At 41.9% G+C, this 22,348-nt stretch overlaps 2 protein-coding genes across 3 annotated transcripts in view; one reads left to right on the top strand and one right to left on the bottom strand.

Moving 5' to 3' along the window:
• Window positions 1-22,348, top strand: part of CHST7 (carbohydrate sulfotransferase 7) — a 79,001-nt gene that overhangs the window by 20,762 nt on the left and 35,891 nt on the right. The window contains exon 2 of one of the 2 annotated variants that reach the window (XM_028482698.1): window positions 11,045-11,498. The exons of the other annotated variant lie outside the window; for it this stretch is intronic. The gene's annotated coding sequence lies outside the window, so the exon portion shown is untranslated. Of the gene's footprint in view, window positions 1-11,044; window positions 11,499-22,348 lie in introns of those variants that run through there. 2 annotated transcript variants of the gene reach the window in all.
• SLC9A7 (solute carrier family 9 member A7) overlaps window positions 12,194-22,348 on the bottom strand; it is a 147,532-nt gene continuing 137,377 nt past the window's right edge. Inside the window, exons 16-17 of the mRNA XM_024116911.3 lie at window positions 21,891-21,996; window positions 12,194-18,130 (exon numbers count right to left, since the gene is read on the bottom strand). Coding sequence (XP_023972679.1) covers window positions 17,879-18,130; window positions 21,891-21,996 — 358 coding nt within the window. The 3' untranslated portion in view covers window positions 12,194-17,878. The remainder of the gene's footprint in view (window positions 18,131-21,890; window positions 21,997-22,348) is intronic.

Here is a 22,348-nt window from a genome sequence, read left to right as displayed (position 1 = left end):
GGACTCGAGACTCTGAGTTCTTTTGTAAAGATGATGAACTGTGGAAAGTTATGAACAGCACATCTGGGAGGCTGGCTGAAGCAGTCCTGACATACATACAGATCAAGTGAACATCAAGGAAAAAATGTCCCAGGGCTTTGAGGGTCACTTTCCCCATGACTGAGACCAGACATTACCAAAAAGGACTCATTACTGCCTCGGAGAGCTTATGGGAACAGTAAGCCAAAAATATGAAAACCAAGATAATGTTTTAAAAATAGGACTTCCTTTCAAACAGCCTAGAGCTGGCATATGTTAAATATACAGATTTTAGAAGCAATAAAATAGATGCTGTCTCTTCCTGTAATAAAGGATATCGCTAACAGGGATGTGAGAAGGGAAAACAATACATTTTTCAGGTTCTGCAAACAACAAAAAAGTTAAACATTGTTGCCTTTCTATGCACTCCCCTCCCCCACCCCATCCCCCCAGCTGGGAATTGCCAAGGGGACTATTTTACAAAAAGGAGACAGTTGGCTAAAAATAAACACACAGCCCTACCGAAGACCAATAAAACTCCCAGCATTATCGAATGCCTTTTAGATTTATTTTTATTTCTCAGCAGTCAAAGGGAAGGAGAAATCATTCTGAGCTCAGGAAAAATCCATGTCCTGCTCCTAAGTATGGCAATCTCTGGCAATCCTACAGGCCCAGGAGAAGACTGGTGTACGGCTCGCCAGTGTCCTGTGAGAACGTGAACCTGCTCTTGGCCATGGGGCCATTTCATCTCTGCCAGACTGTGCACAGCGCTAGGAAAGGGTGGCACAGACACAGTGCCTTGCTCCGCAGGGAGAGAGAACCAGAAGTGATTCTCTGACTTGGGGTGACACACAAACTCTGTACCCTGACTAGGCATCCTAACCTGTGAATCCTGAAGCTGATCGGGAGTGGCCCTAGTGCCCCCCACTCCATTTGGCCCCCTGTAGAGGCCAAAGGGCTGCCTGAATGGTAGGTCCAAGCTTCCCAACCCTGTGTGCCCTCACTAACCCCTGCCAACCCCACTTGGTAGATGGCAAACATCTGCAAGTGGGCGGTCAAATATATATTATAAAATACTGACTCCGTTCCTTTACTTGAGTTGGGAACGACTTTACTCACAAAAGCAAGTAGGTACGCCAATTAAAATTCTATCTTGGAGCAGCTCAATGAAAGGAAAAAACAAAAATCAACTAGCCAAACTCACGTCTTTCCAAGTTTTATTAACACTGGTTTGGAGCGCATTCCTTTTGTTCTGAAGTGAGCTCAAAAATTTAGGAAATTTTTAGCTGGGGGTGGATATGATAAAATTGGAAACGTGTTATTATTTTATTCTCTTCTATTGGGGAAATGTAATGGCCATTCCGTTTTTGCACTGGCTGACTCTGGGTCTTGACTAATGAGTCCCATGGAATGAGGTTTTATTCTGAATTCCGGAGCAGAGAAGTGAGTCTTCTTCTCCCACTGGGGGCGGGGAGGGATGGGGATGCAGCTCAACTCTGGACATGGGCTGCCCAGGGTCAGGCAAGTGGCTTCTCCCCTAGTTTCTCCCTTTACTCCCAGGCAAGAGTTTTGTTTGTTAGTGGGTTGGTTTTTTTTTTAAAGATTTCTTTGAATGTGGACCATTTTTAAAGTCTTTATTGAATTTGTGACAATATTGCTTCTGTTTTATGTTTTCATTTTTGGGCGGCAAGGCATGTGGGATCTTAGCTCCCAGACCAGGGATCGAACCCACACCCCCTGCATTGGAAGGCGAAGTCTTAACCACTGGACGGCCAGGGAAGTCCCTTATTTTTCTTTTAAACTCAGTCTCTGTTTTCACCTAAAGGGAGAGTTGTTTCATGTATTAAACAGGACTGAAACTAGTATTGACTAATGCAAAGATACTGGTGCCCCCTGCCACTGCTACTTCATTTTTTCAGATTGAAAGTCTGGAAACGATTTATAACATGTATGCTGCTTCAAGTACATTTCTAGGCTATTTGGGGGGTGTGGTTGTATTAGCAAACTCTATGTTTCCTGTTCCATTTTGCTTTAGAGTCACAGGGAGGGAACGCTTGCACTTTGACATTTCTGGTATTTCAAGTATTATTTTAACATTATCCCTAGGCAGCTCCCTTAAAAAAAAAAAAAAGACAACTTAATGGCTCTATTGTCACAAACTTTGTCAGTTATTTCCGTTTTCCTTGGCACTGAATTTCACTAATTTGAGGTGAAAACAGGAAGGTGAAGAAAGCTTAACCAAGGTTAACATAAACTTAGATGGTAACATCACTCACAGGGGGCCGTTCCAGAGTAGGATATTGGGAGATGACCCCTCCACACAAAACACGTCGCCCTTGAAAAGGAGGCTAATGCCTGTCCTCGGCCCATTTGTTCTGCAGCGGGTCCGGGAGGAAGGCTGTTACAATAGGCTGGAAAGTAATTCCCCCATGATAACGGGACCCGCTGAATACCCGGAAACCTCAGCTCCCGCAGCCAAAGTGCCAGGTCCCTGCACCAACTTTTAGCATCTGTGAAGTGACTTCTGGTGGGGAACCTGGGGCACCTCACCTGGCACAAGTGTGTGGGCAGGGACAGGTCAAACCAAGAAAACTGGAAGGAAAGAGGGGCTAGTAGAAATCTACAAGTGCAATTCAAGGAGGGGAGGGCGGTGCCCATGACTGTTCGCAGAGCCACCGGGGACGCCCAGGGATCGGTATCTGACTTGAAATGGGCCAGGAAGGCCACTGAAAGAGGCAAGTTCATTTGGCCGAATCTTCTGTTCTCAACCTTGAAAGCCGGCAGGAAGTTGATTCTTCCTCCTCCCCCATCCCAGCTTCAAACGTTGAAAAAAGTTTGATTAAAATGCTAAGAGTGTGTCTTCCTGGGTTATTCCGCCCGGGGAGCCTCAGCCAAGCCAACTGCAGGCAATCACAGCCTGGAATGACGTTTCCCTTTGATGGCAATGAGGCTATTAGTAGGTCAACCAGCTGCAGTTAGGGCCTGGCTGGTCATTTAAGTACTCAGGGGAACTGTAGCAAAGGAGATAAAATACACCCAACTCATGGGAGTATGACTTTGGATCTTTAAGTAAACAATCCATTTTTTTTAAAAGTGCAAGTGGGGCTTCCCTGGTGGCGCAGTGGTTGGGAGTCCGCCTGCCGATGCAGGGGACGCGGGTTCGTGCCCCGGTCCGGGAAGATCCCACATGCTGCGGAGCGGCTGGGCCCGTGAGCCATGGCCGCTGGGCCTGCGCGTCCAGAGCCTGTGCTCCGCGAAGGGAGAGGCCACAACAGTGAGAGGCCCGTGTACCGCAAAAAAAAAAAAAAGTGCAAGTGAATTAATTTGAGTATTAATTAAGCCATTAAGGAATGACTTCACACTTCAATGCCACATATTAAAAAAAAAACCTTTTATACATGCTTCACAAAACAATATACAGAAATCTCTGTAATTCTGGAAATTAATTGCACCAAGACAGTTTTAAAAGTTATCTATTCTCTATTATCATACAGGATAGGTCTTTAAATAGTTTTGACTTCAGAATGACCAGAAGGGTCTACACCATTTCAGGTGGTTCAGGCAGTAGTAAACATTCTCCCCAGACGTTGGACAAGCGAAAATCATTTTAACCAAGAAGTTTAGTAGCTTAAAATTTACTTCTACATTGTTAAACATCTAGCAGTTGTAAAAAGGGCAAAGCTGGCTACTTGGTAACTAGCTGGCTGATAACCTGAGCGTTCAGTTTTAAACTATGCACGCAAACTTGAATACTTCATTGCTCCAAACGAATCAGGCCCCATAGTATTAAGAAGAGTGGGGTCTGAGTTAATTAAATTCTTAATCCTATATCTAAGGAGCTTAAGAATTTGGGGGATCATCACACTAAGAATTCATGGACATGTTAATGTTTTAAACACAACCAAAAGTAATTAAAAATGGTAGGAAATTAACTGATGGTTTTTGTAGGGTCTACTTGGAGGTGAAGTCAGAACTGGAAGGTATTTGAGCATCCCTGCCCTGGTGCGGTGACATTCAGGAACTGAGACAAACCAGAAGAACGGGAATCCATTTCTGATGTGAAGAAAGGGCCTTGTGGGGTTGCTGGTTGGGCCCAGCCTGGCTTAGCAGGACTTCAGAATTGTTCTTCAAATACCCCCCGAGGCAGTAATAGATCTTTGAGGGCACCTGTTTCTCCTCTCCTCCCACCTTGTACTGCTGGGTGATTTGATAAAAAAAAAAAATTTGGACTTACGAAAAGCAGCTTTTCAGGTAGATTTTAAAAAAATTTTTTAAAGAAGGTTTTTAATAAAAGGACTTAAAGAGTGCTTATGGGTCCAGGGGTTGGGCTGATAGTATCTCCATAAACATCTGTCAGGACATGGGATATGATCAGGCAACATTTAGCAACTTGGTTAGTTATTGACAGAAAGCCACCCTGAGTTACTGCCAAGTTGTTCTCAGTCTTTAAAATGACCCAAATGGAGAGATGAATACATTGTACAAAGAAAGAGTGACAGAGGAAAACTTTTTATTTTGGGTCTATAGTCATAACTATAGACCCATGGGAGGTTGCAAAAATAGTACAGAGAGGTCCAGTGTACCCTTCACCCAGCTTTTCCCAAAGGTAACGTGTTACACATCTTACACATAGATCAATATCAACACCATGAAATTGACATTGGTACAATCTACAGGCCTTATTCAGTTTTTAACAGTTTTTATGTGCACTCATTTTGTGTGTATGTACGTGCATAGATCTGTGTGATTTTATCACATATATGTAAACATCACCACAATCAAGATACAGAACTGTTCCATCAGCAAAAAGAAACTCTCTTGTGCTATTCCTTTATAGTCACATACCCTACCTCATCCCACCCCTTTCCCTGGCAAACACTAATCTGTACCCCATCTCTGTAATTGTGTTATTTCAAGATTGTTATACAAATGGAATCATACAATATATAACCTTTTGAGATTGTCTGTTTTCATTAAGCGTAATTCTCTGGATATCCATCCAGGTTGTTGCATGTATCAATAATTCATTCCTTTTCATTGCTGAGTAGTTTTCCATGGTATGGATGTACCACAATTTGTTTAACCAGTAACCCATTTGAAGGGCATTTGGATTGTTTCCAGTTTTGGACTATTACAAATAAAGCTGCAATGAATATTTGGGTATAGGTTTTTGTGTGGATGTGAAATTTCATTTCTCTGAGATGAATGCCCAGGCGTAGAATTGCTGGTTTGTGTGGTATATGTATGTTTAGTTTTATAAGAAACTACCAAACTGTTTTTCAGGGTGGCTGTACCATTTTACATTCCCACCAGCAATGTATGAGAGAGAAATTTCTGTGCAGCCTTGCCAGAATTTGGTATTGTTGCTATGTTGTATCTTAGCTGTTCTAATAGGTATGAAGTGGTATGTTATTGTAGTCTTCATTTTCATTTTCCTAGTGGGTAGTGATGTTGAACATCTTTTTGTGTGCTTATTTGCCATCCATATCTCCTCTTTGGTGAAATGTTGGTTCAGGTGTTTTGCCCATTTACTAACTGGATTGATTTTTAGTCTTGAATTTTGAGAGTGATTGGTATATTCTAGATAAAAGCCCTTTGTCAGATATGTGGTTGCAGATATTTTCTCTCAGACTGTATCTTGTCTTTTCATCCTCTTAACAAGATCTTTTGCAGTTTTAAAATTTTGATGAAATCCAATTTGTCATTTTTTCTTTTGTAGATTGTGCATTTGATGTCATGTCTAAGAACTGCCTGTCCCTCACCAGTATCACACTGTTGTGATTAATGTCATTAGATGTAGCTTAATATTGAATAGAGTGACTATTCCTACTTTATTCCTTTCCAGAAAGGTTTTAGCTATTCTAGTTTTTTTGCCTTTCCATATAAATTTTAGAATAAGCTTCTCTGTATGTATAAAAGGCATTGATAGAATTTGGTAGGAATATTGTTAAAACTATAAATCAATTTGGGGAAAAATGACATCTTTACTTGAGTCTTCCAATCCATGAACATAGTTATATCTCTCTATTGATTTAGATTGTTTGATTTCTTTTATTGGTGTTTTGTAGTTTTTGGCATACAGGTCCTTTATTCTTTTGTTAGATTTATACCTAAGTATTTAATTTGAGCGATTATAAATAGCATGAGTTTTTAAATTTGGTTTCAAGATGTTCTAGTATATATAAAGTTGATTTTTTAATATTGATCTTGTAGCCTGCAAATCTGCTGAATTCACTTATTAGTTCTAAGAGTTTGTTTTGTATTCCTTGGGATTTTCTATGTACATAATCATATAATCACAAATAAGGACTGTTTTCTTTCTTTCTTTCCAATCAATATGGCTTTTCTTTTTCTTGCCTTATTTCATTGGCTAGAACTTCTAGCACTATGTTGAATAAGAATGGTAAGTGCAGACACCTTTGTGTTCTTCCTGATCTTAAGGGGGAAGTATTCAGTCTTTCACCATAAATAATGAGGTTAGATGTCGGTTTACATAGTTTTTTTAAACATCTTTATTGGAGTATAATTGCTTTACAATGGTGTGTTAGTTTCTGCTTTATTGCTATGCGACTGCTTCCCAGTAGCTATCTATTTTACATTTGGTAGTATATATAAGTCCATGCCACTCTCTCACTTTGTCCCAGCTTACCCTTCCCCCTCCCCATGTCCTCAAGTCCATTCTCTACGTCTGTGTCTTTATTCCTGTCCTGCCCCTGGGTTCTTCAGAACCATTTTTTTTTCTTTTGAGATTCCATATATATATGTGTTAGCATACAGTATTTTGTTTTTCTCTTTCTGACTTACTTCACTCTTTGCAGACTCTAGGTCCATCCACCTTACTACAGATAACTCAAATTTCATTTCTTTTTATGGCTGAGTAATATTCCATTGTATATATGTGCCACATCTTTATCCATTCATCTGCTGATGGACATTTAGGTTACTTCTGTGTCTTGGCTATTGTAAATAGTGCTTCAGTAAACATTGGGGTGCATGAATCTTTTTAATTATAATTTTCTCCAGATATATGCCCAGGAGTGGGATTGCAGGATCATATGGTAACTCTATTTTTAGTTTTCTAAGGAACCTCCATACTGTTCTCCATAGTGGCTGTACCAATTTACATTCCCACCAACAGGGTAGGAGGGTTCCTTTTTCTCCACACCCTCTCCAGCATTTATTATTTGTAAACTTGTTTTTTTTTTAATGGCTAATTCATTTAATGTAACATTTTTAAAATTAATTTTTATTGGAGTATAGCTGCTTTACAATGTTGTGTTAGTTTCTACTGTACCTCAAAGTGAATCAGCTATACGTATACATATATCCCCTCTGTTTTTGGATTTCCTTCCCATTTAGGTCACCACAGAGCATTGCGTAGAGTTTCCTGAACTATACAGTAGGTTCTAATCAGTTACCTATTTTATACATGGTATCAGTAGTATATATATGTCAATCCCAATCTCCCAATTCATCCCATCCCCCCTTTCCCCCCTTGCTGTCCATACGTTTGTTCTCTACATCTGTGTCTCTATTTCTGCTTTGCATATAAGATCTTCTATACCATTTTTCTAGATTGCACATATATGTGTTAATATACAATATCTGTCTTTCTCTTTCTGACTTACTTCACTCTGTATGACTGTCTCTAGGTCCATCCATGTCTCTAGAAATGGCCCAATTTCGTTCCTTTTTATGGCTAATATTCCATTGTATATATGTACCACATCTTCTTTATGCATTCCTCTGTCGATGGACATTTAGGTTGCTTCCATGTCCTGGCTATTGTAAATAGTGCTACAATGAACATTGGGGTGCATGTGTCTTTTTGAATTATGGTTTTCTCTGGGTATATGCCCAGTAGTGGAATTGCTGGGTCATATGGTAGTTCTATTTTTAGTTTTTTAAGGAACCTCCCTACTGTTCCACGTAGTGGCTGTACCAATTTACATTCCTACCAACAGGGTAGGAGGGTTCCTTTTCCTCTACACCCTCTCCAGCATTTATTATTTGTAGACTTTTTTATGATGGCCATTCTGACCAGAGTGAGGTGATACCTCATTGTAGTTTTGATTTGCATTTCTCTAATAATTAGCAATGTTGAACATTTTTTCATGTGCCTGTTGGCCACTGTATGTCTTCTTTGGAGAAATGTCTATTTAGATCTGCAGCCCCTTTTTTGATTGGGTTTATTTTTTATTTTTTTGATATTGAGCTGTATGAGCTGTTTGTATATTTTGGAAATTAATCCCTTGTTGGTTGCATCATTAGCAAATATTTTCTCCCATTCTGTTGGTTGTCTTTTCGTTTTGTTTATGGTTTTCTTTGCTGCACAAAAAAGTGGCTTCTTTAGGTTACACGTATGTAACTAATCACAACCTACTGGTCTCAACATTTTACTACCACCTCAAGTGAAGTGTAGAAACTTTATGTCCATTTAGGTTCCATTATCCTGTGCCCTTTATAATTCTCTTATAATATTTTCTCTCTGTATATTGAGAACTACATCATACAATGTTATAATTTTTGCCTCAACTGTCAAACATAATTTTTTAAACTCAAGAGAATAGTCCATTAAATTTACTTGTATTTTATCCTTTCTGTTCTTTCTTCATTCATGATGTTTCAAGTTTCCTTCTTTTATCCTTTCCTTTCTGCTGGAAGAACTTCCTTTAGCAGTTCTTTTACAACAGTTCTGTTGGCAATAAATTCTCTTAGTTTCTTTCACCTGAGAATGTCTTTATTTCACATTCATTCCTGAAGGATATTATCATGGAATATAGAAGTCTGAGTTGACAGTTATTTTCTGTCAGCTATTGAAAAATGTCATGCCACTTCCTTCTGGCCTCCATGGTTTCAGATGTGAAATCCACTGACATTCAAATCGTTGTTTCCATAAGTAATGCATCATTTCTCTCTAGTTGCTTTCAAGATTTTTTCTTTGACTTTACTTCCTCGAAATTTGATTATGCTGTATCTTGATGTAGGTTTCTTTGGGGTTTTGTTGAGGTTCACCCAACCTCTTGAATCTGTAGGTCTCTTGCCTAATGTGGGAAATTTTTAGCCGTATTTATTCAAGTATTTTTTTAAGCCTCAATCGCTTTTCCCTCTCTTTCTGGAACTCTGATTTAAAAAAAAAATGAACACTAGATCATTTATTGTAGTACCACAGGTCCCTGATGCCCTGTTCATCTTTTTTCACTCTACTTTCTCTCTTTTGTTTAGATTGGGTAATTTCTATAGTTATATTTTCAGACTCACTAATTCTTTACTCTGTCATCTGTATTCTGCAATTTGGCCCATCCAGTGAGCTTTTAAAATTTTGGTTATTGTATTTTACAGTTCTAAATTTTCCATTTGGTTCCTCTTTCATTTTCGTATTATATTTCTTTGCCAGGATTTTTTTTTTTTTTTTTTGCTTCAAGTGTTTAACTGCTAATTGAAGTATTTTTATGATGGTAGCTTAAAATCCTTCTTGGATAATTTCAGTATCTGTGTTGTTTCAGTGTTGGCATCTGTCAGGTGTCTTCTCTCATTCAAGTCAAAATCTCCCTGGTTCTTGGTTTGACAAGTGATTTTTTTTTTTTATTGTATCCTTAACATTTGGCATACATTTGAACATATATTATGAATCTCTGAATTTTATTTATTTATTTTAGCAGGCCTCCACCGACACTGTGCTGGTAGAAGAAGGGGTGCATCACCTGGTTATTGCCAGGTGGGGGTGGGAGTCCAGAAGCCCTGGCTTCCCACTAGGCCTCTGCTGATAGGAGGGGGGATTTTTTTTTTGAGGTGCTTGGGTTCTTTCTAGGCTGACCCTTTCCCTGCCCTTTGGCTAGAGATAACTGGCTTTTCATGGGGCTTTTTATGGTCTATGGCCATTGGTATTTCTGGCCTGCTGGATTCTTCAGCATCCATCCTAGGATATTGAGGAGGCAAAAAGAAAACCCAGGCAACTCATGCCTGTGTTGTTCCTCAACTCCCAACGTCCCTAGTCAGTCCAGCTTGTTTTCCCTATCCTTCAGAGTCTTATTTTCATTTTATAAATATATTATATTTGGGAATTTTAGTTACACTTTGTGGGAGGAATAAGGAGAAATGCATCTATTCTCCCTTACCTGGAACCACAGTCAGCCTGTCTGGAAATTGGTTTTTATTAAACTAAATTCAACTGAAATTTGACATGCTGGCTCTTTATGTAAATAACCAGTACTAACAGAATGCTAAAAGTCATGAGACAGGCCTCAAGACATTTATGAAATCAGTTCTTGCCTAATGCTTAATGTGAAGCTCTATTGCACATTTTTAATCATCTCGAAAGTGCTTCTTACCCAAACTCTGCTGCATCAGTAGTTCTGTCAAGTTTCACTACATTAGAAAATGATGTCAAATTTGGCACATATCCGGGATCAGAGGAAAAGGATCACAAGAAAGCCAGAAACTGGTGGCAGAAATAGCATGAACATCGTCAGTTCACCCTTTGCCGCTCCCATAAAGTGATACAGCAATGTTTTTTAACGGAAGGTGGAAAAAGCCCAGATCCCACAGAGGTAGGAAGCTGGACTCGTTGCTTATATACAGCCTCAGTTTTACAGAACAGCTGATCGTTGTTGGCATGATTTATTTCACACATATGAACCAGTACACAAGTGAAAGGTGGATGGTTACATGGTCGGTGCCTAAAGGTACAGCTTCAGTCCCAGCCCTTACCCCACTCTACCCAGCAGGTCTCAGAAAGTTCTCTTCTCAACAGGCACCCCACAGCAGCAGCTGCAGAAAGCACAGTCACACTAAGAGAGGTGCCCCCATCTTTCCCCCATCTTTATCCTCACCAAACACCTCTTGGGTCACAAGCAGACATGATAGATACTGATTCTGTATGGGTCTACAGCATTGGATAATGCAGCTTAGGTAGGGAAGATTATAGGTTTCATATTTAAGACGCCTTATATCGTCAAGGTTCAACAGGCTTTCTGTGGATTTCTGTGTTCTGAAGTTCAAACATCCTTTGTTCCTTCCCTTCCAGGTCAGTCACCACGAATCAGGGCTGTCACACTGTCAGAGACTGAGGCTTGACTTGGTACCAACTGCTGTGCTATTCTGCGGAGCAGGAATATCATGAGCTGTTAAATAATGACTGACACTGGTTGAAATGATGTTTCCAGTAAGGAAGTGACAGTGCAATGTGGATAATTATGGCAATAAAATAGGAAGAGCTTTAGTTCCCAGCCTGACCCTGCCTCTGCTGGAGCCATGTCAACAAGGCGTTCTCAGAACAAAGAAGAGACGTGATTTGGTACCATTTCCCATCAGCAGGTGTCTGGACAAAACATCAATGTGAATAAGGTTCAAGTGCAGTCCTGTGTACCTTGATTAAATTACTTAATATTAAATAAAAGGTCTGGGTGGTATTTTAAAAAATCTGACTCATCCAGCTCTAATTCAAATAGCTCCTCACCCCGACCCTTGAATGGAGTTTTTTTTTTTTTTTTTTTTTGGTGGTATGAGGGCCTTCCTCTGCTGTGGCCTCTCCCGTTGCGGAGCACAGGCTCCGGACGCGCAGGCTCAGCGGCCATGGCTCACGGGCCCAGCCGCTCCGCGGCATGTGGGATCTTCCCAGACCGGGGCGCGAACCCGGTTCCCCTGCATCGGCAGGCGGACGCGCAACCACTGCGCCACCAGGGAAGCCCCCTGAATGGAGTTTTAAAAAGTAATTTCTCTCCCTGGGGTGGGAGAACCCTAATGAACTGAAAGAAATTTTTGCTTTTAAATTGTTCTATCTGATGTTTTTGTAAATTATATTATTAAATGACTCTGGAGTCACTGTTTGTTAATGACAAGATTTGTTTTTGCTTTGTTATGATGTAGTTCAATTGCATGGTTTAGGGAAAAGCTAGTCTACATACAAAAGAACACAAAGACTATGAAGGAAACTATAGCGAGCTCAATAATCTTAGCAACTAGCCAACACTAAAGATGATTGCAGGCCGGGAGAAGTCACAGGCAGAGACCAGGTTTAAAGTGTTTCTTTTAATCTTCTTAAGGCACATTTTTAACATCTAAAAAAAAATCTGTTGCTGTGATTTTTAGATCTAATTTTAAAACTAAAAATTTTCAAGCAGCTAAATTAATTAGGGGTCAGCAAAAAACTTTTCTGTAAAGACCCTGATGATAGTAAATAGCTCAGGCTTTATGAGCAGCTAGTTGTTCACTGCTGTTACAACTCCTCAGCTCTGCTTGAAAGCAGTCACAGACAGTATGCAAATGAGTGGAGTGTGTGCCAATAAAACTTTATTTACAAAAACAAGCAGTAGGCTGGATTTGGTCCAGGGGCTGCCGTAATTTGTCAATCTCTGTTCTAAATGAAGTTGGAGAGGAATAGCTTCCACCCAGAACAGAACCTCTCTGTGAGGGAAAGAAACAGACTAAGAACAGGATCATACTGCATTCTTCTACTAACGGACAATACTTTTAGAAATACAAAGCAAGATGAGCTCACCCAGTTAATCTTTTTATTTTGAGTTTTGTTAAAAAAAAAAAAAGCTTTGAGAAAAATGTGTTAAATATCAGTAAAGGGCAGGGGAACATGTAGCTAGCTTTATAATATCAATCTAAACATATACACAAAGGCAAACAAACATTAAGTAAAATGCTAGGGAAAGGGAGCACTTTGGGGGCCTAACTCCAGTTTTTCTTATTGCACACAAAGGTTGTTGATAACTCCAAGTCTTCACTTTTTCACAGTTAGACATACTTTAATATTATTTTATATAACATGTTTATATAACATCCTATGTTAATTTTATAAAGCCACCAGTTTGCTACTGTTGAATGGAAGTAAAAGACAAAAATTTCCCCAATTACAGTATGTAAGCGCTCGATAAAAAAATTCCCTGGAAGGTCACATCAGGCCATATTAAATTCATCCTATTCTATTAAAAAAACTGCTTTTCAGCTATTAAATGAATCTTGGTGGCCTTCCCATTTAATCATTTTAATGGACATAGTAAAACTTCCTAAGTAAGAAGAAGTACCAGATGTATTTTATGTAAAAAATAAAAAACCTAGGAGGTGACCCTACCATGAAGTCATATTTCGAATGAGTGATTTCAGTGACAAATTCCAAAGCCATAGACTTAAAACCCACATGACTGAAAACCATCCCACACTGCTTCTCCAAAGCCCACAGCTGGAATAATCACAACTAAAGTCAACCCCCAAATGTCCATGTAGCTAGATACTCACCCAGTAACACTGGGATCTTAACTTTTTTGAAGTGCTTTAGACAGCAGATGTAGAGTTCTTCATGCTGTTTCCAAGTCCTTTTCCACCTGAGTTCCCCCAACACATACAGGCCCAGATAATTTTCCACTGGCCAAGAGTTGAGCTGACCGTGACATGTGGCAGTTCTGTGAACCCATTTGAAAAGGTGGCCATCAGGATGAGAAGGTAACCTCTCCCTCTCCCAAGCACTCTCCCTTCCTTCTCATCTTTTCCAAGGCTCATGTAGCAGAAAACTGGCTGCCTGTGTGCGCCATGTGGGCCATGGTTAGACTATACCCTGCTTACAAAAATAAAACTGACATCAAAAACTTTGGTTTTGCTCTTTACAATTTCTGCTAGCACTGGCTGACAAGATGGGTTTGTTAATTTATAAAAACTCTGCTTATGAAACTTGGAACTGGAAAAAAAAATGGTTTCTTTCTAGGTCTCGTTTTGAAAGGATTGTCAAAGAAAAAGCCTACTTGCTTTTCCTCGTTAGACACTAGCATTGGTTTCCAGAATATTTCTGTGTAGATTGTTCTTATTAGGTTTTAGAAAGAGGGAAGATCTTTTGAGGTATCCACATGGTGAAAGCAGCATTCAGGTGGGTCGTTTCTAAACTCTAACTCTTGGCCACTAGATGCCCTCAATTTACTGTATCAGAACGCAGCAATTGACACTGGTGAGCCAGATTCTCACTTAAAAAAACAACAGAAGAGATCAGAATTCAATGATACCAGTCTACTGTATTTGACAGACTAGCTCCTACACTAATTCACCTACAGAAGCAACATCAAAAAGCAGGCACGAAACCTGTCAAGTGTCCGATTTCTGAAGTGGAATAAGGAGTCATATACTTACTGAATCAGAAAGCTGACTTTCCAGATGCTCTCAGTCCAGATTGCATTTTACAGCAGATGGGAAAATCAGCTTTCTGATCTACCTCTTAGAACTCGCAATGGGTACCAAGGTAGGTTTCCAAGCGGATGATTTTCCCCTCTGATGAGTTGCTTGTTTGCCCTGCCAGCAACCTCCCCTGAGCGCATCGGCAGTGTTTCTACATTTAGCAATCATTTTGTTCACATTAAATAGCTGGCATGATAACATTAACTGCCACTCTGGACATAGAAAGGGAGAGCTATGATGGGGGGTGGGGGAGTGTGTGCATGAAACAGACTTCTGTTTTGGAAAGAACCATTACTTCTTCGCCCGAGACTGAAATGTTCGCGGATAGCTGAGATAACATTTTTTCAGGTTTTCTAAAGAGATTTTGTCAACTGAACCACGAAGGACATTTTCAGGTCTAGAGAACACGGTGTAAAGAGCTCCCTGCTGTTTGCTTGATGAAACATTTGATGTCGCAGTGTGATTTTGGGCTGCAGGGCATCAATGCTTTGTCTGGTCACTCTGACTCCTGATGGTCAGAGTCCATTTAATCACATATGCCCTTCCTATACCTGTTTCCTAGGAAGAAATACCAAATTTCTTTAAATTCCAAATTTCCTTCTTTAGTTCGGTTCTCCTTGTAGTCCCCAAAAAGAGTACGAAAAGGAATTGCAGGCGTTTTTGTCTTTCCTGTGTCGGTGCTATACAAAAGTTTGCATCTCCTTAATTACCTGCTACCGACACCACCGCCACGTGACAGCAAAGTGATCACAACTTTCCACTTAATACGGGGCCTCTGCTCAGGCAATAAATGGGCCCATCCTTATCCTGAGGAGTCCAGTGTGGATGCAGGCATGGGGACAAGCAAAGTGTGAAGAGAAAGAAAGTTCACTTGATTGCAGTGGGGACTTTTAATATAATCTCAGGTTAAACTGCAAAGATAGCATCTCAGAAACCTTCACATTTGATTAGTCTGCAGCTCAGTTAGGACAAAACCCCTTTTTTTCCCCACAGATGGGGGCACATATGACAGGGTTTTAATCCCCCCCCCCGCCAAACACACACTCAAGTCGCCCATCTCTCCTTCTCACGCTCTGAGGTTTTCAAAAGTGACCTTTTAGGTTGCACTTTAAGAGGTACATTCTTGACTTCTGCAAAGATTAGCATGAAACTCTCACAGCTGCCCAGTCTGTATTACCGATCAACAACTGTTTGTTCCACATGACTAACAACTAAAATAAAATGTTCTTTGCTAGGCCATTCTTTAAGGTTCCAAATAGGGTCCACTGCAAGTTCTAGACTAGAGGCTCTCAACCCTAGCTGTGCATTAGAATCCTTGAGGATCTAGAACAAAGCATGGCAGCCAGGCCCCACCCCAAACCTACTGAATCTGAATCTCTGAGGGTAGGGCCCTGGCATCAATAGTTTTAAAAACTGGCCAGGTAATCCTAATGTGCAGCCAGGGTTGAGAACCTGTGCTCTAGAGCATTCGACTACTGAACCGTCATCCCCCCAACCCAGAACAAACATGTTTATAAGATGACTTGGGATTACTCTCTCAGGGCAACTTTCTTTAGCTGGATGCACCATTACTTAGCAGTCTCGATCTGATTTCTGCCAGACTGGCAACAGACACTCAGCCTTGAGTGGGGTGATTTCAGGCCTTCGTGGCACCCTACTTTTTTGCCACTCAGCACAGGCATAATGCTTCTGAGAGGTGGAAGCATGTTGATGAGTGGACTCACTTCCCATGACCCCTGGTAAGGTCAGGATTAATCTCCACATCTTGCAAACCAAAATTAGGACGACAGGTCAGTGACTTACTCTGATCCACTGAATAAAAAATCCAACCACGTAACTACAAACCTAGCTATAACTTTTAGCCTTAGCAAATCTCCATTTACTTATATTTAAGTAGGTTAGAATAAAATGTTTGCAGTGAAGAGGACAAAGCCCATGGATGACCATAAAATCAAGATGGACTTTAGTGTAGATACGAAGGAAAGAGGGGAATAAAACTGATTCAATTATATTATATTGAACCATATGAAATTGCCATATCTATTTTTTTAAATGGTTGAATGTCAGCAATTTCATATGGCTTAACCTAATAATAAAATTTTCCCCGTTTGCACAAATTATCAATTCAAAAACAAAGTATCAAGCAATGTCTTATTTAAAAATTAACCATTAAAAATGCGAGTCAAGAAGATTAAATGACTGACTTCATTATGGGTGTCCTAGACTGAACTGGGCCACTATTTTGTCTGCCATAATAAGAAAAATGCCCACATTTTATGAAAGCATTTTTTAGAAATTGGGTTTTCAAATATACTAGCACTGAAGCATAGAGACACAGGGAGAATCTCAAACTCGGTTTCCAGGAGTTCTCTCAGTATTTCACCTACTGCAGGTGCGGGCAGGTGGAACAGCTAATCCACAAAGAACCCAAACCAAAAACCTAAATTTTAACCCACACTTACACATTAAGCTGGTGCAAGGCTCCCCAGATACCAAGAAAATGGCCCTTCTCTACATGGCATTCAATGTCAAGACATCTGGATTCTTAATCTGTCTATAGTAGACAGAACCTTCCATCAAGTTGAATAATGCTGAATTTTTCATTGACTTGCCTCTGATTCCCCATGTGGCCACTGAAATCTCATGTATTTATTAGCTCAAAGTTTGGAATTCTACTCAGTCATTAGAATACTATCTTGTATTTTCTTTGCAGTTAGTTTTGTTTGCAGTGAGATTTCTTCCCTCCGAATACTAGCTTGTTCCCTCTTAGGCTTCTTACAGCCTTCTCTTCCCTAGATAAAATTGCACCCCACAAATTGTGGTGTTATTTCTAAACCCACGATAGAATCCAGTCCTGTTAATCGTTTTCCAGGCAGTCAGCTCATATGGGAGCCTTCAAGAACTGACTGATTTTTGCAGTGATATCACCATCAGTTTCTAAACAGTTTCTCCTGTCCTCAGATTAATTAAAAACAACAGTATAACACTATTTTGCCTTTGGTTTCAAACATTTCAGTAACTTCTTTATGGAGATTTCCAGAGAAGGAATTAGAATTCATTCCCCCATGTTGAAATGTTCATGGACATATTTTCCAATCTTCAGTCTAGAGGAAACAGGTAGCCAAAAAGGGCAGGAATCCTGATAGGAGGGTGCAGTCACGCAGCCTCGCTGCTGGAGCCTCCACTCAAATTGCTTTTTCATGTTTTCTGTCCCATTTAACACCAGCTTCTCACAGTCCTTGGAGGTCCAATCTCAACTGCCTTCCTTCACGGTCTTTTTCTAGCCTGTTCCCCCCTTGCTATTCCTACAACCAGCTAGACCTGCATCGCTGTGTCTGGATATGAAGCCTCTCCTGGGAAGAACCCCCAGGAGTTCTTCAACCTGCCACACCTTGTTCAGATCTGCAGGTGAATGAATGAAGAGAGCATTAAAGCATGCTATTAGTTTGTTTAACTCTGAACAGCGCACTACTATGTGAAAAAAGTGGGAATAGGTCTGCATTTGTCTTGATTTAGAGACACTTAAGCCCCACCAGCTGCATCTTGGGTTAAATTTTAAATGTGAAGATATCTTCAGACCCCAATAAAATAGAAGTGTTAATTCCATTCAGTCAAGGCCCCACCTCAAGCTTGCAGCCATCCTCACCCCGCCAGTGGGCCTACCCCGTCACTCAGGGCTCGGGGCGGGGAGTCACGCGTTATCCTCCAAGGGAAACACCAGGCGGGTGCCCCGGCTGGAAACCTTCTGGTCTCCCATTCCCAGGTCTCGTTCCAGCACCTCCTCGGCGCTGCTCTTCGTCCTCCGACCGACCTCGACGCTCGTGGGGGCTGTGTGGGAGCCCGAGGAGCCGTTCGCAGTCACTGTGCTGTCCCCGTAGGTCAAGGTGAGGTCGCCCTCGGTCAGGATGAAATCAGAGTCTTCCTCTCTCAGCGGCTCTTGGTTCTGAAAAGTGCAACAAACACCACGAGCATCAACAACAAATGGAAGACCACTATTTTCCATTAGTGGTCTTCCAACTAATGGAAGACTGGGCTGAAGCCAACCCCAGCCTCAGCTCCTCATCTGAAAAGAGGGATCATAAAACTTGCCTGCCTTGAGCCTCTAGCATGATAACTGGATGTAAACTGTAGAGTGCTAGTCAATGTAAGGCTGTCGCTGAACGAGCACTTCAAACACCAGAAAGCAGTTCTGATTTTAAATGCCTGACAGCTCGGGGACAAAAAGTGACAAAAGGGAAGAAAGGGAGATCAGCTCCAATTTTCGGCTTCCCAACCCACAAAGGTAGGAAGGAGTAAGGTCCCTGGGCAAACCTACAAATAGGTTTCAGCTCCTCTCTTCTTTGGGAAGGTCTTCCGGGGGTGGAGGCAGCTTCCTGCCCTGTACAAACCACCCTAAACCCACCTGGTTTACAGTTGAACTACTCTTTGTCCTAGTCAGCAATTCAGGGAAGAGGATAAGCCATAATTAGGATTTCCTTCCTGTCCCCACAGAAACACCCTGATGGGAAGGAAGCCCTCAGGTGGATGAAGCGAGGGACAGAGAGGGAGGGGACATTTTCTCGAGCATCTATTATACGCCTGCCAGGAACGTCACAGAAGCTCTCATTTGATCCTCACCCCTTCCTTATGAAGGGCACAAACACTCAGGTCACAGAGAAGAAAACCTGAGAGAACCCATGGAATTTGCCTGTGGCTGTCCAGCTGCTTGGAAGCAGAGTTAGGATTTATGCTGTCCCTAGACTGGTTCTACCTACATAAAAGATGTGAAAAATCACCCCGTCGGGAAGAGGACTGGTGGGGCATCTCATGCTAGGCAGCGGTGGTAGCAGAACAGACAAGGCTTGAGCAAAGCAGGCTAAGTGGCAGCCACTTGAAACTACGAGACTACGGGGAGAGTGTCAGGAAGCAGCATGAAGTCAGGCACAACCTTTCACCCTCCGATGGTTTAACAAGCAAAGCAAGGGGCGGTACACTCCCCGCGCCCCCGCTGCACGGCCGTCAAACACGGGGAGCTTCTTCCTTGAATGGCAAACATATGCTTCCAAGCCGCTCCACGTAAACGGTTCTTTCTCTCCTATTTCCCATCTACCTTCAAAGTGCATTTGCAGTCCTTCGGCCTCTACACGACAGGGTCTCCTTGGTGTGGGATGCTGAGCCTGCCTCCCTGACAGCCACGTGGCCCCCACTCAGTCTCGCTGCCCGAGGCTGGGGTAGATTCTCCCGTGTCCGGGCCGGGGATCCCCATCTACATGAGAAACCACCGAACAGCAGTGATCTCCTCCTCTTCCTGGCGCCCTTCCTTGCGCTGCTGACCTCTTAGGAGGTGCTAGATGAACGCCTGTTGAATGCACCGACCCAGGGAGGACCCGTGGGGTTCTGGCCCATCTCTGGGCACATAAGGGTGACAAGCACATGCTTGCTTTCTGCATTGTTTCTCAGTGATGTCGGCTTCTCCACTCTCCACAGCGTGACTCCACTTAACCAGGGCTCCGACTTTTTTTTAACAGGCAAGCACGCAAGTCCTCTTGATGGCTGCCTCCAACCCTCACCGGAATGAGGCAGGGAGCAAATGTACAGTTCAGTAAACATCTTCGACTCGGGCAGAGCATAATTGTAAAGCTCACTCCAAACTCCCCAATTTCCTCCTTCCCATTAGTAGTTCTGAAAGTCCTGAAACTCCACCTGCTCCATGACGGTTTTCTTCACAACAGATGACATCATGTTCCCTGTTTTGGCACGTTCCATTTCTCCCGTTCATACATGCGCTAAGTAATGTTTTTGTTCATCTCTGTCAAAATCTCTCTCCCAGGGCTCCTTAGCTCCCAATGTTCAGGAAAAGACTCTCCTGGCACGTATTTTGCTGTTTTGAGGTTTGGAGCCACACGGGGACAGAGAGGAATACAGAACAACTGCATGTACGGGGAATTCTGCAAATGGAGCCAAGCCCCTCCCTCCCCAGCAGCACAGAGGAACCCCCAGACAGAAGCTCCAGCGTGGCCCACTCTGACCCCTCACAGTGGGAAGCAGGGCCAAAAGTCACTGACAGTAGAAAACAAGACTGGATATTGTCCCATTCCATGATGAAACTCACAAGCCCAGACAAATAGTACCCCAGGAAAGGTCACTCAGAAACAAGGATGTAGTAAAACCCAGTGGAGAGGGATTTCCAGATGGAAGCTTAAGGAATGTTCTATGCTGACGACAAAACTATCCCACACCCTCGAATTCCAGATGACAGGATTGACAAAAGTTTTGTTCAGCTGAAGGTTTATGTAATTACATAACTAGCTGTCCAGTGAGGGCTGCTATGGAAATGGAGTGAAATAACCCTGCAAACACCTGCAAGCAAGACTGTCGTGGGAATGTGTGCATTTAAATATCCACAGATCATTTTCATTAAGTGGAAGAACACTGTTTTCTAGGCGGTTCTCAAACCTAAATTTCATTTAGAGTTAGTGGAAATGAGGAATAATGAACATCTTCCATATCTCCCAAAGAATCTCAGTGAAGTACAAAACGCCCTACAGGTGATAGGGGGGCCCACCCAAAAGTGTGTCAAACAGCCCAGAGAATGGCTCATCTGATGCCCTCACCCGGCACTAGACTCCACATGGAGCCCCCTCCATTCTCTCACCTCTGGCTTCCTCAGTTAAACTTCCAAAGACTCTCTGCTCTCACTCTCTCAGCAGCAGGCCTCTCCGTGTCTGGAGGTGGCTGGGACCCCAGCCCAAGGCAGTAGCAGCAGAATGGAGGGTGGTTCTTGCCTGTAGCCCAAGTCACCGCATCTTGGGTTGGCTGTGGGGAGTCCACAGCCCAAACATTACCCCAGGAAGCAAACCTTGGGCAGGCTCTGGAAGTGGTGAGGGGAGTACTTTCAATTTAAGTCCCTAGAAGTATATTGAGTTTATGCTGAGTTCAAAGTAGGCCAGATACCCCTAACTGATATGTGAGGAATAGTTGGTAAGCTTCCGATTAGGTAAGGTTTTTATAAAGTTTTCATAGTGGGTTAGTTACTTTACTTACAGAGACATGAAAAGTGACCCCTGTAAAACCTAAGTAAGAAGGAAGGCTTTAGAAATTGGTTAAAAGAGACTAGAGCTAGAAGGCAAAGAAACACGTAAGCCCAGTGAAACAAAATCAAACAGTGTAATCAGTTGGAGCTTCTTTAGTGGGAGAAGTGAGGATGCCGAGTCACTACCCTTTGTTTCTGATGATAAAACACATCCAAATGGCCCACACTGTCACTTTACACAGAGGTCCAAACTGAGCAAACTATTCAGCATTCAAAAAAAGACAGATTTATTAAATAAAACGGGATGGGAAATTATAAAAGTAACTTTTTAATCTATTGGTCTGTATCCTTCCAACATAAAAGGAAAGGTAATTAGCATTATTACCTAGGCTCATATTCCACTAAAAACTCACCATAAGCATTAAAAATCACTTTACAAAACCGGGAGCAGTTCTAAGGAAATGGTGTTCTTGGCATCTGACCCATTTTTTATAATTTAAAAACAGTTTATCAGAGGTGGCACGGGAATTCCATTTGTATATGGTGAGGGGCTGGGGAGGATGGAAGCCTCAACTATCTTTAAGAGAAGGAGACGTTGATGCTGTTCTCTGTCACGTTTGGTGGAAATTCAAAGCAAAGGCCATAGCAGAACTGCAGTGTTAGCATGGCAACCCGGCCATGCTGTACTTACGTCGTACACCTGGGGACTGGTCAGACATCGAGCGAGCAAGCCACACCAGGCTGGGAGAGTGGTGGTTAATGGGGGGCCACTGTGTGTGAGGATGGGCTTCAAGTAACTTTAAAAAGAGAATTAAGGAAAAGTGCCTGCAAAGAAAACACACACCCAACAAAATGTGTTTAGAAATCCCAAAGAGTAAATCATCTGGCATTCTACCCCCAAAAAGCCTCTTTTCCCCCATTTTACCAGTACAATACAGAAAGTACCTGTATTCTGCAACAGTCTGAATCCAAGATTAAACTATGCCCCATCAGCCTTAAATGTTAACTGTTAACTTTCAGGTTGGCGGTTCCTCATTTTCAGTTAAAAAGAATATCTGATTAATTAGAACACCCTTCTGCCTTCTTTGTTATGCTGAATGAGAATTTTGGTTTTGATCAGCCTTCCAGCTTTTTTTTTTTTTTTTTTTT

The sequence above is a fragment of the Physeter macrocephalus genome, chromosome 21, assembly GCF_002837175.3.
Source record: "Physeter macrocephalus isolate SW-GA chromosome 21, ASM283717v5, whole genome shotgun sequence".
NCBI lineage: Eukaryota > Metazoa > Chordata > Mammalia > Artiodactyla > Physeteridae > Physeter > Physeter macrocephalus.
The sequence above is the reverse complement of the archived record's forward strand: the minus strand, read 5'-3'. Positions and strand labels throughout refer to the sequence as shown.